Raw genomic sequence first — 27,063 nt, 5'->3', positions numbered from 1 at the left:
AAAACGTGTTTTTCCTCTGTAAAATAAAAAAAAATAAAAAACTACTCGAGCAAATTAAACGAAATTTCTGTTTTTTCGGAGATCTTCAGTCCAAAACGGATACGTATAATATAACCTTTTTCGATATTTTCATTTTTTAATGTCTTGATTAAACTGTGCAAGTACCCAATTACGGATATATGTCCCCTTTCACTTTCTTTATTTACTTTTTTTATAGTTCTTTCGAGGAGTAATTAATATCGAGTTTGATTTTGGGTTTTTTTTTTTTTTGTTATTTATTTCATACTTCGGTCATAGTTTAAAATAATGATTTCTCCCCCTGATTTGGGGTGACCATTGTTGTACGCGCACGCGCGGCAAAAATAAAACAACAAAATGGCAGACGGGCGGGGGCGGGTGGCCACTGAAAGTCCGAAAATAAATGTCTTAATATTTAATCTTTTTCAGCATACACGAACACAACACCTATAAAAATCGTCATTATTGATAAATGTTGAGGTGGGATCCAACTGAAAATTTACCGAGAATTCTTTGATGATAGCTTAAAACTTCTAGTGAGTAATAATGTTTTTATCTAGAATTCAACCTAATTTTAAAAATACAGAAAAATTTTTATTGCGTACGAACCACAACCAGTCACGGAACGAAAATGTCAGATTTCCAAAATCATAATTAATCAAGTTTTTTGGTACTTATGCAAGTATGTTACCGCGCTGAAATAATAACGTTATTATTTAGAAAACCATTCTTAACGTGGAGAGGGAAGGGTGTTTTGTAACTATTCTGAACTTTCACCTAACAATTCAATAAACAGCGTAAAAATGACATTTAACTTGAAAATACTATTTTTAAAAACAGCGCAGTAAGATAGGTACATAAGCGCCATTTTTTTTTTTTTTTTTTTTTTTTACCATTTTTGGCGATTACTAATAATTTTAAAATCTCATTAATTCGAATTAAGTTATCTCCCTTTATTAAACATGGTGGATCAAAACACAAAGTCTCTCTTCGTCACAAAATTTTATTTTCTTAGTTTGATTTTTTAGAATATGACATTTTTGTTCCGTGACAGGCTCGTACGCCATAAAGATTTTTCTGCGTTTTTTTGTTTTTGTTTTTTTTTTTTTAATTAGGCTGAATTCTAGACTTGCACCTAGTAAGTAAGTCGCGTGAGGTGAGAAAAACAAACATATAAAAAGTTGGATACTTATGCAAAATACGGCCAGTTCCATTTTTTTTAATAGGAGATTTCCAAGTTAAATTCAATTTTTACGGTACCTTTTAAGGTACTCATTGATCCGTGCTGAAATAATAACGTGATTAAAAAGCCATTCTTAACATGAGGAGGGGAGGGTGCTTTATTCTGTACTTTAACCTTACAATTGAATTACAAAAAACATATCATAAAACTTTAATTAAACTTTAAAATACAATTTAAAAAATAGCGCGGATTAGCACCCTAAAATCATGTTATTATTTCAGCACGAACCGTATTCTACATAAGTACTGAAAGTTGTCTCATAGTTTTGTTAAAAGTGCGGGTGGGAAACGCGGTGAGGCTTTTTTGTTTGTTTTTGCTTGCTTTTTGTTATTTATAAATTCAATTTTTACAGTTAAACACGAAATAATTATACGTCTTGATATGTTTATGTTCTGAAATCATATTGAAAAGAAAACGATAAGATTTGTTTTGAATAAAAGTAGACTAAAATTGAATTACAAGTTCATGGAAACGACCAAAATAAACTGACCCCCTATTTTGTGACCAAATCTCACAATGAATTCATTTAAGTTTAGTATTTTATTTTATTTTTTTAAGATAATATAAGTATTTAAATTTCTTATATAAACATATTTTATTCTAACGTGATTTTTTTTTCTTAAAATAACATGGATTTACTTTATCTACATTTCAAACATACGAGAAACTAATCATGATGCGGTGTTTACTATGTAGATATCGTTTTTTTTTAAACATGAATTGTTTGGTGTGTCAAGCCAAGCAATGAAATTGATTAACGGTTTTAAAACCTACGATTACAAATGTTAAAAATATATAGATGATATAGCTATCTATAAAGACTTTTGATATATCTACTTAAATTATTAGGTTTTTTGATACCCCAAATAGTTGATAGACAACAAAAAAAGTGTAAACAATATAAACATACCTGAATTATTCGCCATGATGCCATTCAATGACTTTCGATAATCAGTAGACGGTGACACATTAAAATAGTTTCTTGTTAATAAACATCCGAGCTTTGCGCTGATCAACAACCAATATGGTTATGTGTATCTTACTAATTTCACGTACTTACACAAACCGCGCTATTTTTTTTTTTTTTTTTTTTTTTTTTTTAGATGGGGTTTTCAAATTAAATTCAATTTTTACACTATCTTTTATTTATTAACTAACAAGGCTACCCAGCCTTGCTCGGGAGCGTATAAAACGAAGAGTAAAAGAAGTAGCGTTTAAAAATACCTGTTATTCTTAGGATATTGAGGAATTACTGGTGACTATCATTTGCTATCCCGAGCAAAAAAAAAAAAAAAAAAAAAAAAACTTTTACCAACCCTAGGACGAGTATTGTACAACACATATATGAAATCCTTTTACTTAACCGCTGTCTATTTTTTCAAGTATTTTAATGCTAGGTGCTCCATTGAACTACAAACCCTTGTGCCCCCTCGATGTAAAAACCTCGACAAACCCGACAAGCAGCAAAATCCCACCCCTATACAGTAGACATCCCCAGATGCCGGAAAGCCTTTTACTCTCATAGTTTCTTTTCTAGAACTGCTAGATTTTGGAATTCCCTTCCGGGTTCTTGCTCCTTGATAGTACTGATATGCCAAGTGCGATGTAAACAGACATCTTGCTGCCCAACTCCTTATATAGTATTCCTGCAAATTATGTCCCAGATAATAGCCCTCCCCCTATCAAAGAGGCATTGAGCCTTGTTTTGGTGAAAATGCAATAAAAAATTTTTTTTTTTTTTTTTTAAACCTAGGATGGGTATTGTGCAATCACACACACACACACACACACACACACACACACACACACACACACACACACTTGTGCACAGATAAACAAACCTTTATTCATTTAAATTTTTCCGCGCATTTTGCACAAAAATAAGTTCTTCCAGCAACGGCACAATTTCAAATACGCCCACACATTTTTCGCACAACAACAAAAGTAAAATGAACATATTTCTGGCAACAGTATCATGTGACACAAGCGACCAATGAGAAAATTAAGAAGATTGTCTTTTTAACGCTTTTCCAAAAACCAAAATATCAGCAGTAGCAATCTTGTTTTGGGAGCTTGCCCAAAATGTATAAAAACACATCAAGCAGTCTTCTAGAATTAATTCAATTAATTCAGTTCATTTCGTTCATTCAGTCACTTCAGTCTTCTTCCTTTCTTCTCGCTTCGACGACACACGAGAACATGTTCGAACATGTTTTTCCTCAAATATACATACCCACATGTACGCACGCACATACGCATGCATATACACATCCTCATACACACACATATGTACGCACACATACGCGCACAAGTATGCACACATGCGAAACGTCACTTCCCCTGAAAGGAATTCTGGACATGCGCAGTCAGAACACTCACCCCGATATAAAAGTTCACGACACTATTCAACTTCCTCTTTCTTCCCTTTTGCCTGGTTTCGTCAACCAGGCAAGTTCTGTGTCCATAGCTCTTGGTTTGAAGACTTTTCCACGTGGACGACTGCTATCATGAACGCATGGTTTTGCTGAGGCAACACTCTCTTTCTATTTTCCTCGTCCTCGACTTCATCCTTTTCTTTTCAACACATGTAGTCGTCAATGCCTGAATGAACACGTGTTACACCTAAACCATTTTAATTTCGACAGAAAATAAACGACATGTTAATTTCATCCAGCAATTGAGTTATTGTTTCCTTCATTCCATTCGTTTCATTATTTTCTTTTGTAGTGAGTTAAGGTATTTTATATCCTGGTCCGCAACAAACGATGGTGACCCCGTTATTTTAAAATGAAATGAATGAGTTTGAACAAAACACGCGGTAAACTAAACTCGCCCACAGAAATCCACGGCACGCAAGAAAAATAATTTTTCCCTAAAAAAAAAAAAAAACTTGTCGACCACGAGGAGGAACATTTTCAAACCACACACAAGAAATAGTAATATAAAAGTTTTTAAAAAAAAATTTTAAAAATGGAACTTCAACAGACGGACTTCTACAACAAAACCATGGCATTAAATATTCGGCAACCTGACCAAAACCGAGACGAGGAATTAGCAGAATTAAAGTCTGCGGTTGAAAAGCTTTCGAAGCAGCTAGCCGACGCACTTCAAATGCGTCAACATTATCCCAGAAACTACAATGACACGCGGCGAAGTTACAGGCGAAGAAGTTCAAGCAGGAACCGATCCACGTCACAACATAGACAAGATGTTTGTTTCTACCACAGGAGATTCGGTGTCGACACGAGGAAATGCACTACACCCTGCACATTCAAAAAACCAGCACAGGGAAACGAACCTTCCAGCCAGTAACAACGACGACTGTAGCTGGAGCACAAAAAAAAGGTCGTCTGTTTTATATCCGTGACAAAATTCATGGATATAACTTTTTAATAGACACCGGAGCGGAAATCAGCGTCATGCCGACACCGCATGGCCACCCAACAGGGACCCAATTTTTCAACAACCTACAAGCCGCCAATGGTACAAAAATACCCACTTTTAGCGAAAAAACTTTAAATTTAAACCTGGGAATGCGAAGGAATTTTTTCTGGAATTTCACCATAGCCAGCGTGACCACTTCAATTTTGGAGGCAGATTTTTTAGCCCATTTCAACCTGTCTGTTGACATGACTCATCACACATTGACAGACAACGAAACGAAGATTTCGGTGAGAGGAACTACCTCGAAATTTTTAACCACCAGAATCAGCACTGCCCTACCCGAAGATTTACACGTCCGCGGGTTATTCCAAAAATTTCCTCAACTTTCCCAGCCGTTTAAAAACACGGACCCAATCAAACATAGCGCTAAGCACTATATTAAGACAACAGGACCATCCGTCTATTCAACCCCCAGACGCTTGAAACCGGATAAATACAAATTGGCAAAATCCGAATTTCAAAACCTACTCCACATGGGAATAATACGGCCCTCGAAAAGTGCTTGGTCATCACCACTCCACATGGTACAGAGAGCTGACAACATCACATGGCGCCCGTGCGGAGATTTTAGACGCTTAAACGTGAAAACTGTTCCAGATAGATATCCTATTCCTCATATCCATGACTTCGCCAATGGACTCCAAGGCGCCGCAATTTTCTCCAAACTGGACCTCGTTAAGGCATATTTTCAAATTCCAGTCGCGGAAGAAGACATTCATAAAACTGCACTGACCACACCATTTGGCTTTTATGAGTTCCTAAGGATGCCTTTCGGGTTGAGAAACGCCCGTCAAACTTTCCAGCGTTTGATTGACGAAGTTTTCAGAGGTCTGCCGTTCATATTCGCATATGTGGACGACGTTTTAATCGCCAGCAGAAACCTTGAAGAACATCGGTTACACCTGGAACAAACTTTCAAAAGACTGTCACATTTCAGTCTTAAACTAAACACCAATAAATGTGTTTTTGGCCACCAGGAAGTTCAATTTCTCGGTCATTTAACTGACAAGGATGGAATCTCCCCTTTGCCTGAAAAAGTAAGTGCTATTTCGAATTTCCCTCTACCGACATCTGTCAGACAAGTACGCGATTTTGTAGGCATAATTAACTATTACCGATGCTTTTTGCCTAATTGTTCCATGTTACTCACACCTTTAACGGACTTGTTAAAAAAATGAACCAAAAACCAACAGTTAGTTTTGGAAGGACCTGCACTACAGGCGTTTGAACAATCGAAAACTGCTTTGGCAAACTTCACTAAACTTACGTATATCCAAGATAGCGATACAACGGAACTTACACTTACGACGGACGCATCAGAAATAGCAGTAGGAGCTGTCATTCACCAAATTTCTGACAAAAAAATTACCCCTATTTCATTCTTCTCTGCCAAGTTAAACAAAGCTCAGACTAAATATAGCACTTTCTCGAGAGAGTTACTTGCAATTTATCTTGCAATTAAGCACTTTAAACATCTCCTTGAAGGCAGAAAATTTTCCATTTATACGGATCATAAACCTCTAACATTTGCTCTACATACACATGTCGACAAATATGGTCCATGAGAAATTCGACATCTGGACTTTATAGCCCAATATTCTATGATGTGAAATTTCCTTATATCTATCTCTGTATGAATAAAAATGGGAATGTATGTTTGTTACTTACCTATAATCTAAAAAAAATACTAGGCTGATTGCTTCAACATTTTGGTATAGCATTTTCATCACACCCATGGATTTTTATACGTCTCTTTTTAATTATAACATTCTACTTAATTTTTATTTAATAAATTAAGTGGTTTTCTGTAAAACGATGCTGCCATTTTATTATATGGGGAACTATCACCATCGGTGATTCACCGGTCACGGAACACCAGCAAACGATGAGACGTGTTTGGCTTACAATATGCCCCAGTACTAATATTTACATAAAAATCGTTAAAAATTTCTTCAATTTTTTTAATCTACTAAAAGAAAATGCAAAAAAAAATATTTAATGACTTTTAGAGGGAGCTAAGTTTCTAATAAAATCTGGTAAATCTATCACCTAGGTTAGAATTAACTCTGGTAAATGTGTTTTTGATGCTTCAGAGTTAGTTTTCCTGGGCCATATCATCAGCCCAGAGGGTATATCTCCCTTACCTGAAAAGGTTAAGGCTCTACAAGACCTTAAACCACCCACTTCACTTCGCCAACTAAAGCACTTTCTCGGCCTGCTAAATTACTACAGGCACTTCATCCCACACTGTGCGGATCTCTTGTCTCCTCTTTCTGACTTGTTACGTAACAGGAAGAAGAAAAATGAGCAGATTTCACTGAATGATATTCAACTAAAAGCCTTTAAAGAAGTGAAGGAGAAACTAGCAACACACACATTACTTGCACATCCTGTGCCTGATGCCCAGTTTTCACTGGTTGTGGATGCATCGGGCACAGCTGTAGGTGCAATGTTGCATCAACAGCACCAACAACAACTACAACCCCTCACATATTTTTCGAGGCAGCTGAAACTGGCAGAACAATGTTACAGCACGTTTGGCTGTGAACTCCTGGCTATGTACCTCACAGTGAAACACTTTCAGTATTCATTCGAGAGCCGACAATTTGTGATCTACACTGATCACCGTCTGCTTGCATTCGCACTGCGTGCTAAGCCGGACAAATATTCACTTCGCGAAACTCGTCACTTGGATTTTGTTTCGCAATTTACCAGCGATATCCGACATATCTCGGGGGGGGGGGCAGAACACTATAGCAGATGCCTTATCCCGTCTCCCTATTAATTCTCTGTCCTTACCTTCGGATATCAATTTACCACAAATGGCCTTAGACCAGCAGAGTCTCTGGACACGTTGGATCTGTCGTCACCTGAATTCGCAACTTGCAAATTCGCGTATCTGCCCGTGCCTACTTCTGACATGCAGATCATATGTGACACTTCAACAGATTCACCTAGACCGTTTGTTCCCATGACTAATCGTAGAGCTGTTTTTGACACACTACACAATCTGGCACACTCCAGACGCAAAGCCACAATGAAGCTGATTACAGCTAGATTTTTTTGCCCTAATATGAGGCATGACATCACTGCCTGAACACGTTCCTGCATTTCCTGTCAGAAGTCAAAGGTGCACAACCATATCCGTGCACCCCTGGGATCATTCAGCACCCCAGATGCTCGATTCAACCATATTCACATCGATCTGGTTGGACCATGGCCAGCCAGGGATTTACTTATCTCCTGACCTGCATAGACCGTTTCACACGGTGGCCTGAAGCTATTCCCCTAAAGGACATTTTAGCTGAATCTGTAGCGCGAGCCCTTATATTGGGTTGGATATCGCTCTATGGAGTCCCCACAACAATTACCACAGACTGTGGAGCACAGTTTGAATCCCACCTGTTCCAGGATTTTAGGGATCAAACGTATTCGAATAACAAGCTATCACCCAGCTTCAAACGGGATGATAGAATGCTTCCATTGACAATTGAAAGCTGCCTTACGCGCTTACCCTGACCAACAGCGATGGAGCGAATACATACCTGTTGTCCTTCTTGGCTGTCGTGCAGCTATCAAAGAGGACCTGGGATACTCTCCAGCCGAACTTGTCTATGGAGTACCTCTATCACTACCAGGTCAGATGCTGATCCTGATAGAACTAGGATTGTCAGATCCAGCTCTGTTTATAAACAGACACAAGCTTACTTTAGTAAGCTCCCAACCATGAAACCTAGGGAACAGACCATAAAATCTTCGGTCCCCAAAGACATTTCTTCATGGACACACGTTTCTTAGAAAAGACTGTGTAAAAGCCCCTCTAACACCGCCTTATACTGGTCCTTATCGCGTGTTATCATGCACTTCTAAACTTTTCACCGTGGATATTAGGGGCAAAAAAGAAACAGTATCTGTTGATAGAGTGAAAAGAGCTTTTCTTGACTCAGAAACACAAAACACACATATCCCACCTACATTCACACAGCAAACACCTGAAGTGAATTCTGAAAATGACAACTATGTCACGACTACACGTAGTGGCCGCTGTGTACATTGGGCTAAAAAATTATGCAAAACTTTCTATATTTAAACCTCCGTAAATTCAGTTTATTTAAAAAAAAAAAAAAAAAAAAAGAAAAAAAAGAAAGAAATTTTAGCTGGAACTTTCTATTCTCATTACCCCTTTATATATTCTTTCTTCGGCAACATAAACTTCCAGACATTACGTTGCCTTGTGTTCTGTATTTTTCTAAAGACTGCTAACTTTTTATTTTTCTTCATCGGCTTTTCACCTAAGCAGGGGGTGATGTAGCAGTTAACAAACTATTTACTATAAGCGGATCAATGCCCGGTGCCAAAGTGATTCGGCCACACTGGCCAATCGGTTGACAGGGCGCATTGATTTGAGCTGTCCCCTTACAAACTATTTTTAGCCCTTTGGGATCTTAGCTGCGATCATCAGAGAGACGCCAGCAAGCGACCTATACAGACCTCTCTCATTAACCCTCCCACTGCTACTTATTGACGACTGCAGTCTGATGGCAGACGAGACACCTTCAAACAGACATTTACATTTTCTTTCTTTCTCTCCAGTTTGCGATACAATCTCGCTTTTTTAAAATAAACCCTTTATTATTGTTTTATTAAAAGCAATGTCGTTTGGCCTTGTGTTTATTTAAGTAATTATTAGGAGAGAAATGCACAACATTTACGTTCTACAGATCTAGAGATTTTAATCTTACTGGAAGTTTAAATCAGTAAATATTCATTATTTTATTATTACTTCAAGCAGTGGAAGATGTTTTATAAAAATAAAATAAAATAGATAACCAAAGGAATCGGTTTTTGGGCTTCAGAAAATAGGCTTAAATTTTCCTGATTTCGATACCCCAAAAAGCTCCGATTTTCCGATTCCTGATTCCGATTAATCGTCCCAACATTAATATGTGTGTGTGTGTGTGTGTGTGTGTGTGTGTGTGTGTGTGTGTGCGCGCGCGCATGCGCGTATATTTTCGCGATAGCAAAAACATATTTTAATCGCTCGGCCAATCTAAAAAGGGGACGAAATTTCTGTTGCACCGACAGCGTGCGTGTGAGTGTCGTTTTATTTATATTTTGTGCACCTTAAACCCAAACATGTTCTACTCGAAGACGAATTAAAAATTAAACCATATAAATTTACATAATTATCACTTTTTCATCAGAATTACGCCAGGAAAGCTCTTTAAATGTAAATTTTAATCAAAATATTTATTTCGCTGAAAGTGCAAAGAAATGTGGTACATTGTAAAAAAAAAAAAAAAAATTACTCGTGTGTAGTCGACGCTTTATTATTTACAATGTCTTTTTCTGCATAACTACGTTTTTACTTCAAATTATTTTTCTGTTATTTCCCGTGTAAAACGAATAATGCTCAACAAATATTATGGAATTAATTTTTACATTCAAATTGAATATCTTCGATTTACTCTGGTTATGTGTGAGAAGTTCATAGAAGTTTTAGTTTCATTAAAACTGAAACAAGTGTGTCCATCTAGATCAGCCTCATGGAGGCTACAGATATGTGCTCGCTCGATAAGATCCAGAAATTCTTTCCAACAGCCGAAAGGCGACCACACAAAATGAAATCCGGGAACCTGAAACGGAAAATTAAAAAACACTTTGTTTCATGTTTTTTTTTTTTTTTTTTTTTTGCAATTTATTATTGTTTTCGAAATTTACTTTTTGATTGTGTAAATCGTTACTTAAAAATAACTCTAGAAAACAATTTACAAACAAAAACAATGAAAATATAAAAGTAAAAAAATATTTTTAATGCAATGTAAATAAATTAGCAACTGTATTTTTTTTTTTTGTTTTCTATTTCAGGAAGCCGAGTTTCATTTTGTAGTCGACTTTCTATTGTAACTTGCTACCAAATTTTATCGCATCAATATGGTTAGCTAAGTTTTTGTTCTTTTGCATTTTAAGTAGTAATCACGTAGTTTTTCCGACCCATGTAATTGTATCGAAAAGACGATATGTAGTAACTATAACTATATATATATAATATATATATAGAGAGAGAAGATTCTAACATGCTGAACGTATTGGCGTTACAATCAATTTGGCTACGTATGAAATAGGGGGGGGGGGAATTAGCAGACACTATCCATCATAAACATTCTGTGATTTAGTGGACCTAAAACTTGGAACGGAGACCGGTTAATACGAAGTGAAACTTCCATTTTTATGAAGACTTCATTGTTTTGTTTAGGGTTTTTTTTGGGGGGGGGTTATTGCAGCATATGTTCACATTTCAAGTTTGTTCTTAAGATTACAAGCGTAATACTAACTAGATTTTAACTCGAAATGGTTCACAATTTACTAATATTTAATAAAAACAAGATAAAACAATATTTGTCGTATGTACATTAATTAAGTATGTGTATTAATTTTTCATTATATTTGATAATTTAAGAGGAGGAGAGCTCCATAAGAACTTGTTTACATTGGACTTTGAAGCTACCGTTTTGTAGTCAGCTGTTACTGTTCCAGTTCCACACAGGTGGATAGTTCTAAGAAAAGAAAATAAACTTTTCTCATGGAATTTGTGTTTAGTTTTAGGCACCATACTCACCGTATGGTTAGCCAGAGTAATTTTGTGGAGGACAATGCAATATCAAAAGGGCTGACAAATTTACAAAAAGCTGAATACGTAATCTTCTGCCCGTGTCAGATATTTATTTCTGAATCATGGCTCTGAATTACCTCCCTTTAACTGTGAATCAAAAATAAATATCCAACACGTTCATAATCGCAAATTACATATTCACTTTTATGGAAATTTTTCCAGAACCTAGGATGAATTTAGTTTGCTACAAGAGAATTGTGTAACAAATATTATCAGAATAAAATAGTAAATAGAGAAGGCAAAAGGAAAGATCAAAAACATACCTTTTAACTGCCGAAGTAAAAGCTAAACATTATATGGGCGCGATTAATATTGTTAACTTTAGGTTTAGTTTTTTTGTTTTGTTTGCTGTCTTGTTTTTCTGCCTACTTTATTCTCTTCTAAAAAAAAAATGCCTTCCTATTTATTTAATGTCTTCTCAATAAAATCCACTAAAAGAAAAATAAATGAACAATTTGCCTAGAACGACATGACTTTCTCGAGTCAAATATGACTGAAGATTGTCGGTGGCGACTTGTTGTTTACAAGAAAAAAACTAAACAGATTTTAACTAATATTAAATGAAAACCAGATAAAACAATATTTATCGCATGTGTACAATTTTTCAATCCATTACACTCTGACTATTAAACTGCGGTTTTATGCAAATATTTTTGTAGACATTTTACTTGTTTTATAAAAAATTTTTTGGTCCCCTCCCCCGATAAAAGGAGGGTGCACCTATAAATTCACCCTTGTCCGTTCGTCTATCCACACTTTTCTCAATAACTACGCCTTGAAATTTCTCACAAACATTAAACATGATATGAGTAAAAAAAAAAGTAACAGAACGGATTTTCCGGGAAAGCTCCTATTACCCCACTTGGGGGATGCCTTTCAAGTTAAAATGGCTAAAATTGACACTTTTGTGCTTATTAAAAAAATTGATGCCTTGGATTTTTATAAAACTTTCTGATTTCTATATAATTTTGTTTGTTTGTCGCAATAACTCTTGGGTGTGCCCCAGGGGCTCTTTTAGGGCTAATAAAAATACTCCATTTTTGGGACTATTTTACCATATTTGTCCAAAATTTTCTGTGTATGTCTATTTAGCAGTTTTGCATGGTGCTGGCTGAGCTCAAATTTAAATATGTTAAGGCCTTGAGGACTTTTAGGACTAAATGGTGGGGGGGGGGCAATGGTGGACTTAGTCATTTCTTTTTTTGCATGGTGCAGAACTCAAATTTACATATGTTAAGGCCTAAAACTGCACCGTTTGTTCATTTTCATCAGGATTTAACGTCCCCCTGGGGACTTTTGAGGCTAAATGGGGGGGGGGAGCACACTGCTGAACTTGGTCAGTTTTTTATGCTTCGTTCACTGTGCACTCACGGGGAACGATGCATGCTTCACTTGTTTTAAATGATATTAATTACTACAATGCACAGATTTAAAAAAAAAAAAAAAAAAAAAAGTAATAATAGCATTAGTCAAATTTAAATGTTATTTTTATTTAATTTAAGAGACTCAAATTCATGGGTCAACCTCTTCTTTCATAGTAATAAAATCACCTTGAACTTAAAGAGTTAAACAATACTTTTAAAAACATATTTTCCACCATCATTGATTTTAAATAAATAAAAATTAAAACGAAAAATTATCTTTTTAATCAATGTACATCTAGAAAGAAAAGGTAAACCACAGATTTGAGGTAATTTTTCGATTTAGCGTCCCAAATTCACTTTTCAATTTGATACTGTGTTACTATCAGAACTCTAAGTTTTATTTCAAAACAATAATTAATATCCAAAATGTGTGTGGAAATCGATCTAAACGAAGGAGATATTCTAACAGTCCCTATTGTATAATTGAATATGCATTTTATTAATGAGACCTACACTTATCAACACCCAAAATGTACTGTATTGCATATTATTGATACAAGAAAACATATGAAATAAATATGGAGGAGTATAAGAAGGCTATACAGGGAACTAGGTGTTGAAGTGATGTGACGTATGAACAAAACAAAAAAATACCTGAAGGTCTTGTACGGTTTGATTATCTTTGTATATCCATTCAGTTTCCAAAATCAGTCACAAATGCAAATCAGTAAAGCAAATCCAGCAAAGCATTGTGTATTGATTTGATCTGATCTTCTTTAACACTATTAAAATATATATAAAACTAAAAGTCCCTCGGCCAGGCCCACTATTTATTTGTTTGTTAACAAATGATGGTTTGAGCACTGTCTGCGACGGGTGGGTGTGGATTTAATGCACACTCGAGAAATATTTACAGCACTAATTTGTGGTCTGATGGTTAGAGCTGTTGATTGTCAACGCAACGATCATAGGTTCGATCCACGGCTTGGGAAAGGTGTATATCTAGCCACACTGATGAGTTGTGATACAATGAAACAGTACTGTATGTGGATGACAAATTTATATATATATGTGTGTGTATATATATATGTATGTATGTATATATATATATGTATGTATGTATATATACATACATACATATATATATAATGTATGTATGTATATATATATATGTATGTATGTATATATATATATGTATGTATATATATATATATATATATATATATTAGTGATTGGACGCTACACAGAACGTCTGAAACGCGCGTAAAAATGATTTCAATGACTTAAAAACATTATTACAATGATCCAAACATAATTCTCAATGAAAAACCAAGACACGGAATAATAAAATAATGTTAAAAAATACACATTGTTGGTGACTACTCCGTTATTTAAATGTATATATATATATATATATATATATATATATATATATATATATATATATACACACACACACACTAACGGGGGGGGCATATTTTGTGTATATTATAGAGTTGTGATTTCAAAAGAAAAAAAAGTATTTGGGTGCCATCAGCTAGAATTGAAACCGGAATTGTCGCATTCAAAGTTGTACCAATGTTATATGCATATGAACTCATTAAAAATTTTAAATGAACTAAGATGAATGTACAAAATGTTTCATGATTTTTTTCATTTTTGACCCCTTGAAAAATATTTTAACCAGCTAAAGACCCATAAAAAAAAACAGTCCGTAAAAAAGTCAATCATTTAAGGTCCCTAGCGGCGATCTGTGACTTTTAGTTTTAGAGTTTGAACATTTAGAGACAGACAGGCAAAGATATAGCCTTTTATATATTAGATATATATATTAGTGTTGTGATAGTTAATTAGAATCAGGAATTGAAAAAAATCATAACTTTTTGGAGTATCGGAAACATTTGAGCCATTTTCTGATTTCAAAAACGATTCTTTTAAATTTGTTTTTGTTGCTTAAAACTTTCCATTATTTCTGCTAATAATGAAATGACAAACATTTATCATTTTTAAACTACCAGTAAAATTAAAATCTATATATCAGAATAACAAATTTATGTAAAAATGGCATAATAAACATTGCAGAAATAAAAATGGCACAGTAAAAACGGCACGAGTGGATAAATAGCTAAAAATATCACACATGAAAAATACATAGATGAAACTCTCACAATGAGTTATCAAATAATTATTTTCAATCAATTATAGGTAAAACATTTGAGACAAAAATCGAAAGATCAACTTGTTTAATGTATGCCTACCCCCCCCCCCCTCATAAGTTTATTTTTACTATTGTGAAACTATATGCACACAATACAGACTTTTATGATCGTTTAAAAATATAACTAAATATTTAAAAATTTGAAAGGAATTGGAATCGGTAATTGTATCAGAATGAAGAATTTTGAATGAAATCTGTAATCATATTCTTTAATTGGAATTCATTTTTGAGATGAGTATTATTTATTAATTTATTGCTGACTATTATTCTCATCTTTTCTTAGTTGTTGTTTCATAGCGTTTCGGCCAACGATTCCTCTAGCCTTTGTCAGGTGGTAACCGCGACGGGATAGGAACTGCGAATCTCCTAACTGCATTCTCAGCAATTACTGCCATCCATAGTTGTTGTCGTCTCACCATGTTTTGGCCAAGTAAGCCTCTTGGCCGGCTTTTGGGTAGGATTAAAATCGCTATTTTCAGACAATTCTCACCTGGAACCATAGAGATTCAACGTCTCTATCCACTGTGCCATGGGTCCCGAAACATCATGAAACAACAACTAAGAAAGATGAGGATAATAGCCCGCAATAAATAAATTAAAATCTGTAGTTGTATTGAAATCAAGAAAAAATAGTGAAATCGTCCTATCACTAATATACATCAATATTTTTTTGTTGCCTTTTAATTTTTTTTTTTAATTGACATTTTATTTCTAAAAAAAATATTTTCTTTTATTTCAGTTCCTGTCTAAAAATTGTCCATCATGAATAAACCGGCGCCAGATCCTTTATTTATTCTGCAAAATCAAAAAAAATGTCCAGTGAACTGTTTATCTTACCTGCACTCCTCATCCCATCAGAAACTCCTGTCAGCAGGAAACCAAGATGGCGATATTGACATTTGGGACACAAACGTGAAACGAGTTATAACAGCTCTTCCGAGTGCCCATCAGAAACGAGGCGTGTTATGGATAGACCAATTTGACACGTTCCCAGAACAACTTCTTACAACTGGAAGAGATGGACGACTTGTATTCTGGTCTTTAGATAAGACGTGGAAAATCATAGGTCAGTAAAATTTAACAGCTCCCTTGTAGTTACGTGGTTAGTAAACATGCCCTATTTTTTTTTACTTTAGAGTGTCAAAGTAAGGGAAATAACTTATGTCAACTCATATTTAGATTTTTTTTCATTTGATTTTAAGTTATCTCCCTTTCCTACTGAAAAATAAAAGGGGGTATTTTTTCATTATAATAATTAAATTCGAAAATTGAAGTATCGAATTTCAAGTAAAACCAATGGTATCTAATTAATTGTCATGTTGCAATAATGAACATATCCAAAAATTGCAAAAAACGATGGAGTAGAAAATTAATTATTAGTGAAAAAGATATTTAAATTTAAAAATAAATATTTAGCTCCCTTGTTCTCTCCGGGGGGTTTTTTTTTTTTTTTTTTTGTTTTTTGGGGTATTTTTAGCAAAACTTAATTTTCGCCAATTGTTTTCAAAAACTATTTTTCCTTAGTAATTGATTTTCTACCTTATTGTTTTTTGTAATTTTTGGATATGAATTATGAAATTGAAATGATTTTTGTTTCTGGCCTTTCTAAATGATCATCCATTCACCAGGCTTAACATCGCTTAACTTTGCTGATTTTTCAAGGGCCAGTGTATCCATGTGATTATAAACATATCTTCTTTTTTATTATTATTTATAGGTGAAATACCAGTTTGTACGTTTGGTTTCTGCAAAGGTTGTTTAATCCCAAGAAATCTGGCGTCAAATCCATGGGTAGCTGTGCCTTCCAACAATGAAGAATCAAAAGTTGAAATCTTTGACCTGATGGATAAAAAGAAAGTCTGTGAACTGAATCCCAAGAAAAAGGACGACACCAACAAATATGGCATGTGTATGGCTATTAGAAGTATAAAAGGAAATGAGAATGAAATTCTCGTCGGCTACGAAAATGGTGCTGTTGCATTATGGGACATGAGAGAAATGTCTATTATTGATAGTATGTTGGTTTTCGCTGAAATGGTGATGTGCTTGTGTTGCGGTAGTTCGGGACATGGATGGTCAGGCTCAGCTACCAAGCAACTCGCACAATGGTCAGTTTCAAAAGAATCTGGTTTTGTACAACTTCCAAACGTTTATCTGACAAATGACGGAATAAATTCTTTGACACTGAGGAATGACGAAAAGATCCTGGTGTCAGCTGGATGGGACTCAAAAATTCGGGTTTTCCAAGCAAAGAATGGCAAACCGCTTGCTGTTTTAAGTCATCACAAAAAAAGCATAAAAGATGTAACATTTTCTTCCGACAATTATTTGGCTGCCGGTTCTCAAGATGGTGCCATCACTTTGTGGGATATTTACAGATAACACAAAATACAGACAATTATGAAGGGGAGGGGGGGTTCAGATCTCACCTCTTTGAAAGAAAAATCTGAATGATGTATGTACTCATGATAAAGAGAAAATAGCATACACCAAAAATCATGTATTATTTAATTATTGGAATTCTTTTTGAGATGAGTAATTTGATAAAGGCCAGAGGAATAGTTGGCTGAAACTTCGTGAAACAACAACTATAAAGATAAGGATGATACGTGCATATAAAAAAATAAGAAATCAAAAATCATGTAAAATGATCAAGTAGTTTTATTTTTATGAAGAAAATCAATTTCAGTTTTTCCAATGCAGGGGGCATATTAAGAATGGCTTTTTAAAATCTTGGAAGTTTGAATTATTTGGAGTTATCTCCTTTGTTTTTTCAGATTGTTTTTGATGTAATGAATATGAGTACATCTGTGTTCTTGATCTTTATAAGAATATGATTGGCTGATTAACCAATAAATGCTGGCCAGTAGAGCCATCTAGGAGAGACATCGAAAGGTATGCCACAAGCCTCATGCTAGAAATACCAACTTCAACCATGAGCACTCGTTCAGTAGCAAGGCGACTAACCAGATCATTACATGAAACAGTAGCAAAGTCCACTCAACTACTTCAAACGAATATATCCCTTTTGTGGGATATATCAAATACCATGATACTTAGCTTACTGCACCTTGTAACAATGGTCCATACAAAATTTCAGCCAATTTTTTTTTATGAAATCACTTTAATTAATTACTGTTGATATCGATGAAACTATTTCATATATATAGCAAAAAATGACAATACAATTCCAAAGTAATATTAAATATCATTTTATTATGAACTATTTAAAAAAATAGTTATGCAAATTATTCATAAAGGAACTTTCTTTATATATATATATATATATATATATATATATATAAATATATATATATATATATATTTGCAGTTTTTCGATATATATTTTGTATTATTGAAGTAACATTAACCCATCTTGATAGTTTATAGGAGTGATAAATGAAAAGGCTTTATTATTAGCTCTATTATTCATTTAGATTAAATAAAAGATTTATGGAGTTATATATAGACAAGAGATTTCAACCCATTGTCTTAGAATGAGTGCTTTATGCCAAATTCATGGTTAACCATATCATTAAATTTCTGCTCATTTTTGTATTAAATACTTTTAATTTCTATTAATCCTTAACTGTGCATCGAACGGATACTAATGTAATGAATATGAATACATCCAGGTTCTTCCTCTTGACAAGAATATGATTGGCTGATAAAGCCATAAATACTGGCTTATAGCACCACCTGGAACAGATATCGAAAGGTACGCCATGAGACTCACGCTAGGAATACCAGCTTCAACCATGAACACTTGTTCAGTAAGGTGACTGACCAGATTATAACATGACTACAGTGAACAAGACCACTCAGCTACTTCAGACGAATATATCCCTTTCACAGGACATATCAGTTTTCAAGATGGCCTCGCAAGCTCATTGCTCATAGTTTAACCATAAAATTTTAGTTTTTTATTTTAAAATTAAACTATTTGATCAATCTATGTGATTTTTGATGTATGATATTTTCTTTCTGTCACATCATACAGATTTTTCTTTATTTTTGTTTTTTTCGGGGGAGCACCTGAAAAGGTACTTCACAAATACAATAAACTCATTTGGTAAATTTGTAGATTAAAATCCTCAACTAAATCACTAGCCCCTCCTCCAAAAATGATTTTACTTTCTTTAGGCGATTACATCCTGAAAATTTTGTCAGAAAGAAAAACAATTATTTTAGAATTTAGAGTGGGGCATTAGTTTCATATATAAATTTAAAGGAAAATGACTCCATATTTTGGGGGCCATTCGGGGGCTTTTTAGGTCAGTTAATTAAAAAGCTTTGCTGCTAACCCTAAGTTTAACTGGCAAGGTGGTAAAATCGTATGTAATTTCCTAAAGTAGAACACCCCTTAGAGAAAAATGTGAACAGAATTTATTTTTCATGGCCCCCCCCCAAAAAAAAAAATTGGTCAACTGTCCTAAAATACTAGATCGTCGGGATATTGGCAATTATTTGCATTAAATGTATATAAAAATTGATCCCCTGTTCTAAATTCTGAAATAATTGCTTTTTTAAAATTTTTTCTTTCTGCCAAAGTTTTCAGGGTGTTCTCATGTAATTATCTAAAGAAGTAGAATCTCACCTTTTGGGAGTGGGAAGGGTTATGATTTAACTGAAAATGTTAATCCACAATAATGCCAGATATTTTCATATTCTTCTGTAACTTTGTATTTTATTCTTCCATCTACAGGGTGGCCTAATATAAACGTGACCCATTTTGAGGTTCATAACTACGGCTATGACAATAGAATATTCTTATCATTGCTTTGACTCTCGAGTATATATCAGACACAGTTAATCAATCAAGAACCACATCACTCTATCTAAAAACATGTAAGTATTAACTGATATATACTCGAGAGTCAAAATAATAAAAAGAATATGCTCGTCACAGCCCTATTCATAACGTTTAGTGATCGGACAGTTGCAACATTTTTCCAGACTCTGATACAGTTACTGATTATAATTCTGATTTTTTTAAATTTAAAAACATTTAGATAAAAAGCTGTTTTTATGTTTCTGAAATTTTGAGATGAGGATTGATAATTTGGATTATTCGGACTACTGTTCTCATCTTGAGTGTTATTTTCACAATGTTTCGGCCAATGTAAACTTCAAATTTCTTCAGATGTATTTTGTCAAACTCTGGAATCTGATCAGAATTTTGAATGGAACACTTTATTTAATCTACGAGAGTAGCATGTTCTCATTCTGTTGGCCATAACTGGGCAATAGTCTTAAGTAATCTAATTGTATTTTAAGTGTCACAAACACTGAAGATTGAACTTTCAATCTCTAGAAGAGTGTCACTTAAAACTTAATTTACCTAGTACTTTATCCACTATGCTACAGGTCCTTTTGAATAATTTTTGTGTAAATTTTGGGGGCATTAAACCTTTGTTTAATTTTTAGATACACAATCTTATTACTTATCATTATAGATTACTATTTATAACTACATATTACTATATATATATGGGCAGGATTGTCGTTTAGTTGTATTAATACTCTCTAATCCTATATCGAGCAAAAGGGAATAAAGTAGGTGACACTGCTATCACACTGAATATGAACAGAATTTTTTCACAAGTAAACAAATGAATAAGTTAAGAGTTTGAAATAAAAATAAGTTTTTATTTAAAAAGTAAAACTTATTTTTATTTAAAACTCTTATATTATTCATTTGTTTACTTGTGAAAACGTTCTGTTTATATTCAGTGTGATAGCAGTGTCACCTACTTTATTCCCTTTTGCTTGATATAGCGCACCAGACACTGCAAGTAACCATCTCAGAACAGCAGTTCTTGCCAGTGCTCACCTCATGTCATGAAGTGACAGTCAGTCACCACCTTAAAAGAGCACTAATCAAAGTTACTGTTAATCACCTTCATAACCACCAGTGCTCACCACCAGATGACAGTGCCCGACAATTGAAAACAGGTAATTTAATTTCATAACAGTCCAACAGAGGCACACACTAGTCATGATCAACAATCACCAATAGTTGCAAAGAAAGCCAGCGCTTAATGCAACTAACCATCTCAAAATGCCAGTGCTCTCTGTGGAAGACAAATAATTCCGATACAGTAAACTCCAGGAACCAACAGTGATAGTCAAGGCAGACAGTGCAAGTAAATGCAAGTAACCACCTCAAAACAGCGCTAACTGCCAGTGACCATCAGTATCTAACAAAGTATAGCCAGTGGATGCTAGTGTCCTTCACAGTTTGAGTTCGGAGCAGTCCAATGGAGGTCAGCACTGATTATGCTGTCAGTGACTGCCAGATGCAATGGCAGCCAGTGCCTACCAGTAAACACCATTACCTGTAAGTAATCACCCCAAACCAGCACTAATCACCAGTAACCACCAGTGCTGACAATGACAGACAGAGGCTTTCGCTAGCCACCACTGCAAGACAATGCCTGATAGTGGAAGCCAGATGATTTCATTTTAGCAATGGCCACCAGTGCCCGCTATTTCCCAGGGTCCCCATCACCAATCAGAGTTTAATTATTTGTTTTCAGGGGATAAGATTCCTTTATTGGATCTGTTCTGGCTTTGTTATAGTTCTATCAGGCAACACCAGTACACAGGTCCTGCTAGTTATTTATAATTAATGGTTCCCATATTTTATTAAATTCTACAATAAGTCTGCTTAGGTCACCGTTGCCCTGCATATGTATTGCTTCTTTGAGTTATCTTATTCTCCAACTTTCTGTTCTTCTGTGTCTATAAATTTTCTTTGTTTCTTCGGAGTAGATCGTTTCCTTTTTCCCTCCATATGTAGTCGGCCATATCCAACTTTTCAATATCTCCATGTATTATGTCGGTCCTGGATATGACCTAAAACTATATCCGATGGTGAGGGCCCTAGTTTGCAGGCCTTAGGGAGTGTGGAGCCACCCTTTAATTGCCATTGCTCCCAGGTCCACTCTGACCCGGAGTGGTAGCACCTGTTAGGGTCCCAACTATGGGTCAAATAGATTATGACTTAAAAAACAAATATACTATATTAAAAAAATCGTTCTTCAAAATCATCAGATTCGGCATTAAATAACCTGAAAAGGGTTGATATGCCGTAAAACAAAACAACCAACAACCAACCATGTATTATGGTTTTCCTATGTTGTTCTAACCTTACTTTTTAATGGATGGCATGTCCGCCACCACCACCTTTATCAAATTTTCCACACTTTTATGGAATCGCATGAGTTTTCCCATAGGGATTTTTTTTTATTTGCACAAGTTCAGCTGAAAGATTTCAGAGTTCAATAAGGTACACTTGAAGAAGATTGGAAGTTACATTGTCCAAATTATTGTGAAAATAACACTTTAGATGAAAACAGTAGTCCGAATAATCTAAAAATAATACAATTTTTTTTTTTTTTGAGTCTCTTATGCAACAGTGTCTTAGCCATGATTTTGTTCGTTGTATTATTCAAAATTTATATTGCAAAAGATTCATTGGATTTTTGTTGCTGTCAAAATTGTACATAAAAATATCTGTATTTTTCAGGGTTGATAGAAAATAGAATATCGTTTTAAAATCAAACAAGAAAATGCTGTTGTCACTTAAAAGAACTATAACCTTCTTGATGAACACCGTTCAATGATGAAGTCCACTATGAGGTCAGATTCTCAGCAAGAACTCTACATTCTGGGGACCTCACGCACCATATTATCTAGAAGCCACTGCCTACTGTGAAGTGCATTGTATGCATCACCATATCAAAACATGGCATAATTAGACGGGTTTAGTTTGAGAATGATGGTTTGGGAAAAGCTGACAGTCAATAAGAAGTGTTACATTGTGTTGCTTAACAGATTATGGACGGCACTTGGTACCCATCAAGCGGCAAGAGAAGAAACGATTTCATTTCAAGTCAATACTAATCAAACCTGTTACAAGGTTGACAATGGGATTTTTTTAAACATATGACCTCTACATATTCAGATAACTGGAAATACCATTTTTTTTTTTATGGAGTTTTCCCAGCATCGGACATTCCAACTTCCACCGTAGAGAATAGAAATTCACATGCAGTTCCAAGTTAGCATGTATATCCCAATTAAGGAATATGACATACAGCATCTAGTATTTCTAAATAGTCACCCATCTTGTATTGACCAGGCTCACCCTCATTTAACATTGATGATCTAACAGGAAACGATGTGTGTACATGATTATGTCATATATATTACTAGGGCTATGACAACAGCATATTCTTTTCATTGTTTTGACTCTCAAGTATATATCCGACACAGTCAGATACAATTAATCAAGCGAGAACCACATCACTCTACATAAAAACATATAAGATATCAATGGATATATACTTGAGAATCAAAACAAGGAAATGCTGTTGTCATAGCCCTATAGACTACTAAAACTCTAATAATATTGTATGTTTGTTTGCATAGTGAATGAGACAAGAAGTGATTAGAAGAAAGAGAAAGTGGTGGGAGAAGAGGAATAGAGGGAGTAGTAGTAGTAGACATAGGAGGAGAACAAGAGGATAATTTCTTGGGTTTTGGTGGTGAGTAATTGCTCCTTGTGCATCCATTTTATTCTTGAACTCTTCAAAAATAAGTTTTTCCAAGAAAAAAAAAAAAAAGAAAGCAGCTGGAAACAAAAGTGGTGATGCATTCTGACTGCTGGTTCAGACATATTCATCAGAATTTTGGTTAACAATATGGCCAACTAACTGTGAAATGACACACAATCTACAAATAGACAACCGTCTGTAAATGATATATATTTTATGCTATTAAAATAAAAAATTTGCAATTTTGTATTAAAATATAGCTATTAATAACACAAAGTTCATTGAGATAGCTTGACAGTGGATTTTAATAAATATGGCTGGGTAACGTAGAATAAAAAAAATTATTAATATGAAGGTAAATAATGGAAATATGAATATCAAATGTTAGTGCATTTATTGAAATAGTTGTACTGTAACTCTTGAAATCATTTATACTAATTATTCTGAATAATGTATGATTATGTATATGGCACATAGCATGCGATGATAGGCTATAAAAAAAAAAAAAACTTGCAAAATTGTAAATGTATTGCATTGTCGGCAAGATTTGTCTACAGGTCAATGTGACTTTTGTTAATTTGATTTTTTTATGCATATTTAGTGCTGATGAGAGTCCCTACCGGTATAAAAATTAAAAACAAAAACATATGCAGAGAAGTATATACAAAAATATCAGTAAAGAACTAAAACAATTGTATGATTGTATCAGAGAGGCGGTAGCACTCTCTATATAGGGATGACCCGTACACGCCTATATACGCCTACAAAACAAAACTATCCAAATCTCAACTAAAATCAACTTATAAGTTTCAAAAAGCACATATTCTTACAGAGAAGCGTCTTACGAATCCAGCGAGTGTCAGAACGTCGGTTAAAATGTCAAAAGAGAGCAAAAAAAAAAAAAAAGGGTACAAAAATGGCCAATTGTTCTTTCTTCTTCTTCTTTCTTTTGAGACGATGTATCTCGGTGTACGAACGGTCTCTGACAACAGTTCAAGCATCAATTGACTGCTCTTTACACGGAGAAGTGCAGTGACCCATCGCTTTTTAGCTAACTCCATAATTAAATAAGATTACGTGTAATAACAAGTTTTAAACACTATATACCCAATGTAGACAGACCACTTCGAACACGGAACTTTTCTCAAAAGGACAGCTCCAAATAATACACCGGATGCTCACAGACGTTCCAGTTTGCCAGTGGCCTATATTTCTTGGAATCTGAATATTTGAGGTGAACGTTAAGGTTTTTTCTTTAAACAGTAACCCACCAGCGTTAATGAAACCACAAAATCTTTATCTCAGTTGATCAAAATTGTTATAAGAGTAACCTATCAGCAAGTACGACGTCAAAAAACAATGTTATAAAAACAAATAATTCTTCAGATTTTGAACTGTAAAATATGTACAAAATGTCAATGCTGTGACCAGGATTCGAACCTAGGTTAGCACGGCCACAACGTGGGGTCCTAACCTCTAGACGATCACGGCTAACACTGACGTCTGTCGCTCTTGGCAGAAAGACACATGACTACTGTCAAACTATTGAAAAATAAGGAGGAAACTTGAAATTCTCACGCATGCGCAAAAATACACTATAGCAACCATTGTTAAATGCAGCTGAATCTCTTCACTCGCTAAGAAAAGTAGATCAGACCAGTTCTTCTAAGAACTCACCAAACGCCAAAGGAAATCCGTTAAATTAACCGCAAAAGAAACTGCAAGAAAGTCATCTTCTAAGAACTCACTGGAAGCTGACCAAAAAGAATCAAACTCCAAGCCCTAGCCACAAAAATAACTAGATATTGTGGCTACTATACACAATCTACTAATAAAAACAAGTAAGTTTTCTAAAATAAACTACAATAAATTAACCAAGTAACCTCACACTGTCACTGATTAGGACTTCATATAAAGATTACTACACTATTGGTGTATATACCGTTCCACACTTTAACTATTGGTGACGGGGCAGTATCTCAATTCTACGAGAGTTGTCTTGCTATAAGATAAGTGATATTATAGTAAGATACACATAAGTGTTATATGTTTACATTTAATAAAAAATGCCAAAGTCAGCACGTAGTAAAAAAGCTCAGAGAAATATAGACTATGAAAAAAACAAAGTCAAGGTATTATCTGAGCAAAAAGAATACTATCAGAAAAATGCTGAAATAATAAAAATTAAGTATCATGCAAATCCTGAGGCAAAGAAGGCTGCCTCACGTGCTGACTCAAAAGCACGGTATAACAGGGATCCCGAGGGGAAAAAAACTGCCTCACGTGCTCTTTATAACAAAGAACCAGAAAAAAAGAAGGCTGCCTCACATGCTGACTCAAAAACACGGTATAACAGGGATTCCGAGGGAAAAAAAGCTGCCTCACGTGCTCTTTATAACAATCACTGATTTTGATGACAATAAAATATGGAAGTGTGAAACATCCGTTGATCTTCATTCAATTCCTGCTAATAACATTATAGAAAAGTTAATGCTTATATACTCATATTGCACTAATTAAAAAAAAACAATTAACAGAGGTTTATTTTTATTTAGGTTAAAATCAAACTCGTTTTCTTAGATTGAACAGCAAACTTACAAAATGAGTTTTGATTGACCAAACCAGAATACAAGTGCAATTAAAATTCTAAAGATAAGAGCCCAAAGGGCCACAAGTTCAACTGACCACCAGCCCTCAGAAAACTGCTCCTTGAATCTCCAACTGACTGCCTTACTAGAGGACAGGCTCTTACTGACCCCCTCTCACCTACAGACTGAAATATATGTACTTTTACCGAAAATCTTGAATATTGGTTTTTCTCAGTGATTACCATTCAACCACTCAGAAGCTGATTACTTGAGATATCCACAAGATAATGGCTAGTCGGTGTCTATTCAAAATGGTTTATCTGGAGACCATGTAGAAACATTAATTTTCTCTAGTAAGTTGATCTTTACATGATTCCTGTTTAAAGAGGTACTTGTTTGATTTCAAACATAATACAATTTCTGTGCAGCCCAACTCACAATCAGAGATATTTTAAATTTCTTCTATGCTCTCCTACTTTACTTTAACCAGACATCTATCATCTGCAACATCTGCCATTCACATACATCACTAAAACATGCAGCCTGGCATATGTTTACAGGGATTACCTTAACAAAATGATTTGGAGCGTGTTTGGATAATGAAATCCATCACATTATGTAATAGCAATTTAATAATTATCACATTTTGCATTCGTACCCTTCATTATATGTGTGTATATTAGTGATAGGACAATTCCAATATCTCCCCCACCATGATTCTGAGACAATTCCCGATTCCGATTCTTTATAAATCTAAATATTTAACTATAAAGTTGTAAATTTTTCACGATTACCGTAAAAACACGTTAATACTATGCGGATATTTTCTCCAATCAATTTTTAGTTTTATTGCAGTTTAAAAATCGATAGATTTTCATTATTTTATCATTACAGTATTATATGCAGTGGATTTTGCTTTAAACAAAATCAAATAAAAACAGACAATTAAAAGAA

General features: G+C 34.5%; 2 protein-coding genes across 6 annotated transcripts in view; one reads left to right on the top strand and one right to left on the bottom strand.

The window, feature by feature from the left end:
- Positions 1–2,317, bottom strand: part of LOC145296799 (uncharacterized) — a 60,817-nt gene extending 58,500 nt beyond the window's left edge. The window contains exon 1 of one of the 2 annotated variants that reach the window (XM_080142868.1): positions 2,172–2,317. In XM_080142868.1, coding sequence (XP_079998994.1) covers positions 2,172–2,187 — 16 coding nt within the window. In that variant the 5' untranslated portion in view covers positions 2,188–2,317. Of the gene's footprint in view, positions 1–1,207; positions 1,248–2,171 lie in introns of those variants that run through there. The other variant, XM_080142867.1, reaches the window with a different exon arrangement.
- Positions 79–19,630, top strand: LOC145296800 (guanine nucleotide-binding protein subunit beta-like protein 1). Of its 4 annotated transcripts, XM_080142871.1 has the most exons (4): positions 9,808–9,935; positions 10,574–10,642; positions 15,700–16,026; positions 16,678–19,630. In XM_080142871.1, exons 3-4 carry the CDS (start codon positions 15,723–15,725, stop codon positions 17,340–17,342), a joined length of 969 nt encoding a protein of 322 aa, XP_079998997.1. In that variant the 5' UTR covers positions 9,808–9,935; positions 10,574–10,642; positions 15,700–15,722; the 3' UTR covers positions 17,343–19,630. The 4 variants fall into 4 exon arrangements, with proteins under 4 accessions (XP_079998998.1, XP_079998999.1, XP_079998995.1 ...); XM_080142872.1 differs by lacking the exons at positions 9,808–9,935; positions 10,574–10,642 and adding an exon at positions 79–554; XM_080142873.1 differs by lacking the exons at positions 9,808–9,935; positions 10,574–10,642 and adding an exon at positions 9,709–9,797.
- The last annotated feature ends 7,433 nt before the right edge of the window (positions 19,631–27,063 follow it).

The sequence above is a fragment of the Euprymna scolopes genome, chromosome 17 (genome assembly GCF_053919585.1).
Source record: "Euprymna scolopes isolate OS-2025 chromosome 17, ASM5391958v1, whole genome shotgun sequence".
NCBI lineage: Eukaryota > Metazoa > Mollusca > Cephalopoda > Sepiida > Sepiolidae > Euprymna > Euprymna scolopes.
The sequence above is the reverse complement of the archived record's forward strand: the minus strand, read 5'-3'. Positions and strand labels throughout refer to the sequence as shown.